Source organism: Eurypyga helias, unplaced genomic scaffold, assembly GCF_000690775.1.
Source record: "Eurypyga helias isolate BGI_N326 unplaced genomic scaffold, ASM69077v1 scaffold13028, whole genome shotgun sequence".
In the NCBI taxonomy this organism is placed as follows: domain Eukaryota; kingdom Metazoa; phylum Chordata; class Aves; order Eurypygiformes; family Eurypygidae; genus Eurypyga; species Eurypyga helias.
This window is the reverse complement of record NW_010267875.1, coordinates 1-8,800: the sequence shown is the minus strand read 5'-3', so window position 1 is coordinate 8,800 and position 8,800 is coordinate 1. Positions and strand designations below refer to the sequence as shown.

At 43.6% G+C, this 8,800-nt stretch overlaps 1 protein-coding gene across 1 annotated transcript; it reads right to left on the bottom strand.

Annotated features, from left to right (window-relative positions):
- GORASP1 (golgi reassembly stacking protein 1, 65kDa) lies at positions 1-5,979 on the bottom strand. Its single transcript, XM_010157578.1, has 8 exons — positions 5,884-5,979; positions 4,600-4,803; positions 3,805-3,891; positions 3,326-3,456; positions 2,651-2,792; positions 1,458-1,596; positions 984-1,139; positions 1-284 (listed from the first exon to the last, which is right to left on the bottom strand). The coding sequence occupies exons 1-8, from the start codon at positions 5,977-5,979 to the stop codon at positions 1-3; spliced, it is 1,239 nt and encodes a 412-aa protein (XP_010155880.1).
- Between the last annotated feature and the right edge of the window lie 2,821 nt (positions 5,980-8,800).

Here is an 8,800-nt window from a genome sequence, read left to right as displayed (position 1 = left end):
TCACTCATGGTCATCTGCAGCTCCTTCCTCTTTCTGTTCACATGCTGCTTCATCGTCTGGTTTCACCGGAGTAGTGGTTAACGAGCTCTCAGTAGTGTTTAAGGGCAGATTTGTTTCCTGGTTGTCAGGATCAGTTCCTAGTGTTGTTTTTGACGAAATCTCATTAGGAAGAGCAAAAGAGGGTAGAGGTGGAATTGAAGGCAGTAGGTCATCCAACCCGGGCTGCTTGGCTGAGCCTTCAGAATACATGGTTACATCTTCAGGGTCCAAAGGTGTGGCATTTTCTGGGAAATGGAAGTTCTTTATTAATAAAACACCCCAAAATCTGTCAGGCTAACAGACAGAGCACCTCTGGCTACCATACATCCAGAAAAATCAGCTTGAATGATACCTCACATAGGCACATGACCAGCTTCACAGCTGTCAAATCCATGGGCTGTGTTTGTTCAATTCTCCCCAAATCCAAAACAACTGATGGTGCAAGTTGTTTGAGAGACCATGAACCATTTGGTCCGCTATATTCTTACGCTAGAGATGGTTTATTTTGTGTTACAACCCTTGCCCACCCCACCTTGTAAAAGGGAAAGGCATCCTTAGCGTAAAGATTAATTTTTAGATAGACAGGTCACTGTTAAGATGACTGCAATTTTGTTTCCACAGCTGTGAAGACGAGGCCTGTGGTGCAAAAATTCGTTTATGCTGATTTTAGCAACACCTAATTTTAAGGTCAGTTTAGTCTGGATCATCAACATTCTCATTTAAAGAAAAGAGACACATTCTATAATCTTCTATAAAAGCCCATTAGTTTTTGTCCACTTCTACACCTGATTTCTGTTTTCATCTTATTTTAGCCAATCCCCTTTCTGATTTTTTTCCTTAAAATTGGCTTATTCCCAAGATGCATGACACCACTGAGCAGGCATGAGCTGCTGCTGTTGCAGAAGTGAGGTCAGCAGCCCAGAGGAGACCCCCAGTACACGTACCGAAATAAGCAGAAGCGTCACTATTCGACATGAACTTGTCCGCACCCACTAAAGCGTCTGCTGCTGGCGTGGTGAAGGAGGACAACGAAGACAAGTTGGACACTTTGGTTAAGTCAGTGAGTTCAGGAAGTGAAATACCAGACATGTCTAGAAATCCTAAAGGAGAAAGCAAGTATTGCAGTACTGATCTAGATGTACCACACAAAAGACGTGTTCTATCCAGACTGAGGCCAATGAGGTCCCTTCCTTGCTAAATACAAATAAATACAACCTAAAAAGTTAGCTGGCATCAGTGGAAAGACTCCTGCAGAATGTTAACCTCTGTCAGGCTCGCAGTATCCAAATTCTACAGCTCTGAAATCCAGTGACATCAAAAACTATGAGCCCTGATGATTGTTTTCCTTAGTTCTGCCGTTAAGGTTTACTTGGATGTCCTCTAGAGAACTGCTGAAAAAAGTATCTAAGGAAATATACCTGGATCCATAACTCTTTGGAGGGGGGGAGGAGGAGACAGCAAGCTTTCTGGTGAATAACCGCTCATTTCTTGGTCTGTGGAATGATCCAAAACTATTTCAGAGCTGTCACTCTGAGAAGCAGGTGCCAGTAATGGAGTCTGGAATAACACAGGAAGAAGGAAAAGCATCTTTTTATATTGAAAGCTTCACCTGAAGACAACCTTCCTATGAAAGCATTGTGCCTGTCTCCACATACACCAATCCAGGGAGAACACCCAGGATGCCAAAACATGTTCCAAGGTAGCCTTTTACAGCCAGCACCTGCTTAGAACAACAGTCCATACTTAATTCTTGCAGGTGTATTTTATTTCCTACTGAGCAGGATGCTCCTCCAACACAGCTCTCATTGACCAACACAGCTGTAGTACGCACGTCTTCAAAACAGGAAGAAAATACTTGACAAAAATGTCAATCAGCCAGCACCACTGAAAGAATAATTGTAATACGTGTAGTTGCACCCAAATAGAATGAATACGGGAGAGGCTGGAGCACCTCTCCTGTGATGGAAGGCTGAGAGAATTTGGCTTGTTCAGCCTGGAGAAGAGGAGGCTCCCGGGAGACCTTATAGCACCTTCCAGTGCCTGAAGGGGCTACAAGGAAGCTGGGGGGGACTTTTTACAAGGGCCTGGAGTGACAGGACAAGGGGTAACGGGTTGAAATTGAAAGTGGGGAGGTTTAGATTAGAGATCGGGAAGAAGTTCTTCACGGAGAGGGTGGTGAGGCACTGGAACAGGTTGCCCAGAGAAGCTGTGGATGCCCCATCCCGGGAAGTGTTCAAGGCCAGGCTGGATGAGGCGTGGAGCAACCTGGTCTAGTGGAAGGTGTCCCTGCCCATGGCAGGGGGGTTGGACCTAGAGGATCGTTAAGGTCCCTTCCAACCCAAACCATTTCTATGATTCTATGAAAATGAGAAACATGGAAGAATACCAGCTGAAAGTTTGAGAAAATAAAGGCTATAGCTCAGCCAACAGTTTCTTTCTCATGCCACCCCTCTTGTCATCCGCTCAGCATCATCAGCTCTCGCCTTCCCTTCACCTAACTCCGTTCTGTTCCAGCAGAAGGGTTCGCTGTACTCAAATTTACTGTATCATGAACGTTCCCACGAGCAGAAGATTGTGAAACTGCAGAGAACATAACTGATTTCTTACATACCTCTGTGTAACCGTTAGCAGATGGTACAGGAGTTCCAGGTTCTGGTAAGGGTGAAGGGGGTTTGCTTTCTGGCTTCTTCTTTGCTACTGCAGACTGCGTTGGAATCCTGTGCAAGTAGCCATATCCAATACCACATCCTAAGCTGTACAAGGACAGTAAAACAAGATTTGAAGAGACAGGTGCTCTTAACAAAGCTAGCAAGCATTTAAATTTTGACTCTTTGAAACAAAGAGGAGTTTGAGTCTTTAATCTATAGCAAGAAGTACCTACCTGCACAAATAATTTCTCTTACAGTACTTAATGAGCACTCTGAAATGGACATTTAGACATACACAACTTAGCTTTCAGTAGATTCTGTTTTATCTGTACAAAATACATCATCTGACCTGATGTGAACTTTGTTCTTGCTTTAACTGAACGTCTGACTATGAGAATGTGGCTAGTGAGTCTGCTACTGGGGAAGTCAACGCTGGTTTTGCCATTGGTTCCAACTCAAACAGGATTAGATCCAGAACATGCCTATTTCTAGTACTAAGCTGGTTTATTTTATGGAAAGATGAACAGTTGTGTGACAAGCTGTAATCAGTAACAACAGTAGTAACAATACTGTAACAGGAGCTCATTGCAATGAGTATATAACCTGTCATCAGGCAGTGACTGTCCGGAGATCAGTACCTTCCTTCTCCACCCCAAGCTCCATTGGGAGTCACAACTACCTCTCGAATGGAATCTGCTTCAGTGTTATAAACCATCAGCTTCAGCGGCTTCCCCTCGTGAGATTCAATCAGTGAAAAGAAGTCCTCTGACTAAGGAAAAATTAAAAAAAAGTAATCGTTATTAAACTCAAACGTGTAAGAAAAGGAGCTGGAAGACAGTTACCATTTTATGTAGTTATTTACTTCAACGCGAGATATTCAAAACCCACTACTCACTAGCGTAGTTTGATCTTTAGGGGCAATTTTTTTTTCATTGTTACATCAAAAAAACCCCAAAACTTCAACCATAAAGCATCTGCCATAAACATCAACCTCCCAAAATCCCCAAATATTATCCCATGCATCCGACGTACCCACCGATTTACCAAGGAACAAAGCCTACAGCGCACACTTGGCAGGCATGAGGACAATCCCTGCTCGGAGGAACACGTGCCCTACCTCCTGCAGAATCTGATCAGATCCAACAACGTAGTCCGTGTACGGCTGGAGACCGGCTAGAGCTGCGGGAGATGCAGGTTCAACATCCTGTGAAAGAAAAGCGTGTGTCACCTACACTTGCAGCAAATAAACTACACCAAGATCAAACATGAAAAAAGAAAAGCTAGCAAAAAAAGAAAAAAAAAACCCCAAAACCAACCAGGAAATACTTTGTTTACAGGACAAAGAATTCATCTAGGTTTGACATCCTGTAAAACACACTGAATAAGACAGACCAGGATACTACCAATTCAAAATGAGATACTCTGAAGACACTGAGAAGTTGTGTTTATTTATTTAAACAACCAGAAACAGAACAAAAGATCCTGTCAGCCTTTCCTAGGATCTTCTACTCTTTCAGCTCTCCCTCTTAATTTTAAAAGAGCTTTTTGGTGCTTTCTGCAACATTAATATTACTTTGATGAAATTTAGCCCACAGAGACACCAACTGAGCCAGAATCTGTTTTGCTTTTGCCACTGGTTTTTAGCATAAGATGAAAAAAAGGTTCCCCCTTCACACCCTGACTGGGATCAGGATAGGAGTGGGTTGGTTTGGATGGAGATGATTTTCTTCATAGCAACAAGCAACACTAACAGTCACCCACTACTTGCCCCTATTCAAACAGCCCAGGAGAACCTTCAAGACTGTTCTCCCTTCTGTGAGATTTCAGTGTTGTACTTCCACATACAAGTTCCTTCAAGCATTTAAAACAAGGTGGTGTGAACACTAACGAGCCACAAAGACTTCTGTCTCACCAAAACGTGCCACACATGTTCATTGGCTCCCTTGAAACTGCAGAACCTCACGCTGGCTCCAAGGAGACCTTGTCCTCCCCACATGTTACTGGGGGTCACCTCCACCTCTCTCACTTTCATTGTTTTGATATTATACACCTCCAGCTTCACTGCTTTTTCAGCATTTGCTTTCAGCAGATCCTTCAACATATTGTTTTCTTTATTCTGTAGAGCAGAGAAAGAGATACATGATTGACATTATTTCTAGCTGCACCTGTAACATATATGTCATGCTTGTGGCAGAATTTGAATACGATGAACCAAATCCATCAGAATTTAGGCTTTGTGTTTCACAATCACTCCCAGCAGTTCAATTTTATCAGAAAGATGTCAGTACCGTCAGCTCATGTCCCTGTAAGTAAGCACTTCCTATTACCGTTTCACCACTTACATTCCTGTTCTTCATAACTGCTGTTAAATAATATCAGCAATATTTGACATCAGCTATGTAGTCTAACAATAAATAAGCAACAACATTTTACTTCGTGCCTCTGATCCCAGTCCTTGTTCAACAACCCTCCACAGTCACTGCAAATTGACTGTGACAGGACAGACTGAGAGCAGCTTAGAGAACTACAAATAATCTTTTAACTCGAAGAAGTAAACCTTACAACAAAATCTACCATGATCATGTCCAGAAAGACACCTCCACTAATAAGAGCCAGACAAACTGAAGTTCTGCTTGTATGTAGCCAGGATGAAGCATGCAGTCAAAGCTGCCACCCCCCAACCAACCCCACACCCAACATACAGGAACTATACTCCCAGTCTTAAAGTAAAAGTAGAGAGACCATGATTCTTTTTTGCATTTTGAGCAACCTGGTCTAGTGGAAGGTGTCCCTGCCCATGGCAGGGGGGTTGGAACTGGATGATCTTTAAGGTCCCTTCCAACCCTAACCATCCTGTGATTTTATCAAGTGTTGAAACAGCCCTGTTTAAACAAATGTTGAGGTCTTACTACTGACTCACTAGTTCAATATTCACATTGTGGCAGAGAACATACACGAGTGAGTAATATCAAACATTGCGTTAATGCGCTGAGGTGGTGATTAAAAGCATAAATAAAACTCTTTCCTCAAATTTGGACCGAGCCAGAGAGGAGACTTCGAACAGCACCAAGTTTTACTCTTCCTTGTTAATGCCACATACAATGGCCAACATGAAAATCTCTTTCCTGCGACAGCTTTGGCTCCACCATCACAACACATTTCATGCAGAGGAAAAAAATAAAACCATGAGGCTTACAAGCCTGGTGTGTCCTATCGCAATGATGAAATCAAAGAAAGGTTCTAGTCCTCCTTGTTGAGCTGGGGAGTTTTCTTGAACCTGCAAAACACACATTTTGATCATACATCGATCTCCAGTTACGTTCAGTAACAATGTTAATTTTTACACCTGATTCAATATTTGCTTTTGAGTTGGACCAGAGATAAGATACCAAATGACAGAGCTCAGGAAGCAGTCCACAACTGTGAACTTATTTCCGTAGAACTATGAACAACTGCTGTCCTAATTAAGCTGTAAAAAACAGGTATTAAACCCCAAACAAGACATCACATTTGTGTTGCAGAGTCGCAGCATGGAATTATTAAATATTGAGGACTTTGGAAAAGGGCTTAGGTTTTCCAAGTGCTGCTTCAGTATTTTCTTCCATGCTGCTAAAAGCCTGAGCGCATGGAGAGTCCCCAGTCACATCACAGCCCTTTTTTACATAAACACAATTTACAATTGGGTTCCCACAAGTTACAGCACATTAGAACAGGACAACATGCTACAAACATGTGGTTGACCACTACTACTGGTCAAGATTGTCATCACTTACAAAAGATTCCTAAGGAATAAGAGTTGCAACATCTCAATTTCACGATAAGCACGTTATTATAAAACGGATACAATAAAGAAATATAGAGCACAGCTATTAAAATGCTTTCACACCAGGAAAAACACACCAGAAACTGCACAGAACGTGGTGCGCACAGAGTATACCCACCTCATGACAGACTAACAAGGCAACATAATTTTAAGGGAAGCACTGCAAATGCTGCTTGTAGCTTTACTTTCTGTGACCTCAGCAGTACAGCCATAACTTGCAATATATCTGACCCCTGAAAGCCATCCCATCATTTAAACGCAAAGTTAGAACCCACGCATCATCCAAACTAAAGAGTTCATTGTTAGCGAGGTTAAAACTGCTGTATTTGGTCTTGTGTTACAAAACTGCCTTTTTTTTTTTTTTAATAAAAGTTGTATCATACTGAGGCTTTTGCTGGCATAACTGTCTATGCAAGTTAGGAAATACACAGAAGTAACAGCACAGTTACTTCAGCAAAAGCTTCTGAAGTAAGGAAAAGTAAATCATGCTTTATTATTAAAGAGTCAGGACTGGCCACTGCAGCCAGAACTGCAGCAGGAAGCATTAACTTCCAACACAACCCCAAATCGCACCAAAAGCAAACGGTCAGCTTATACTGAACCAGGCTGACAGTTAACGATCACATACCACGACGTCAAGGATAAAACCGTACGCAAAGAGAAGCACATGGACGTTATGACAGAGCTCATGACATTAGGGTTCGGGTGTCTAAAAGCCATACAGATTCCCACAGGAAGCTGTAAGTTGTAAAAAAAAAAAAAAACCCAAAAAAAAACCCCACAAAAATACCCTGCAGTATTTGGTTTTGAAACTGACACCATGTCAAAAATTGTATCAATTCCCTGGAGAGAAGGAAAAAAAAAAAAGGCTTTGTCTCCCACATGCTTAAGTCCCCAAAATCACCCTCCAGCACGGACAACAGAGCAGCATCCTGCACCGTACATACAAGGAGGCGGCGTTTCATGACCAGTGGCCATTTCTGATGGAGTTAACTCAGTTAAGGAGGCTGACAAAAGCAGGTTATATAAACAGCACCCCAAACGCATCTTGGGATGTTGAGAAACACAAACTGTCAGCAAAGTGGAAACCAGCATATGGGTACGACGTTCCCACCCTTATTTCAAGGAGGAAGAACAACGGGGTATTTTTGCAAGGGCCTGTAGTGACAGGACAAGGAGTAACGGGCTTAAATTGGAAGTGGGGAGGTTTAGATTAGATATCAGGAAGAAGTTCTTCCCGGAGAGGGTGGTGAGGCACTGGAACAGGTTGCCCAGAGAAGCTGTGGATGCCCCATCCCTGGAAGTGTTCAAGGCCAGGCTGGATGAGGCTTGGAGCAACCTGGTCTAGTGGAAGGTGTCCCTGCCCATGGCAGGGGGGTTGGAACTGGATGGTCTTTAAGGTCCCTTCCAACCCTAATCATTCTGTGATTCTAAACGAACAGATGCAACAACTGTTACAGATAGGCAGAGGTATTGGTGGTAAAATAAGCTACAAGATATGCGTTGAAACAGGCCCATGTACAGACAATATGCCAGCTATATATATAGTCAGATATAGACCGGCTGGAGCGAGTCCAGAGGGGGCCATGAAGACGCTCTGAGGGCTGGAGCACCTCTGCTATGATGAAAGGCTGAGAGAGTTGGGCTTGTTCAGCCTGGAGAAGAGAAGGCTCCGGGGAGACCTTATAGCACCTTCCAGTACCTGAAGGGGCTACAAGGAGGCTGGGGGGGACTTTTTACAAGGGCCTGTAGTGACAGGACAAGGGGTAATGGGTTTAAATTGAAAATGGGGAGATTTAGATATCAGGAAAAAATTCTTCCAAGAGAGGGTGGGGAGGCACTGGAACAGGTTGCCCAGAGGTATGTTGTGGATGCCCCATCCCTGGAAGTGTTCAAGGCCAGGCTGGATGAGGCTTGGAGCAACCTGGACTAGTGGAAGGTGTCCCTGTCCGTGGCAGTGGGGTTGGAACTGGATGGTCTTTAAGGTCCCTTCAACCCAAACCATTCTGTGATTCTGCAGAGGAGTTACAAGAAGTCTACATGTAGGTACAGCACTGTGGGAAGCAGCCCCTCAGGAAAACACTGACTGGTGCAGGAATTAACCCCCAGCCAAGATGCTGTAAAGATCCGCAGAGAAGTTAGTCAAATCTTCAAAACAAAGGACTTTGGAGGGAGGCGGCGAGAAGGGCTGTACGACTCTGAAACTAATTCACATCCCGAAAGAAGCACCAAATCTACACGCGGCTGTCAGAAGCAGAAGCGTGGCGGCTCAAGGCTCCCGGCGCGCTGA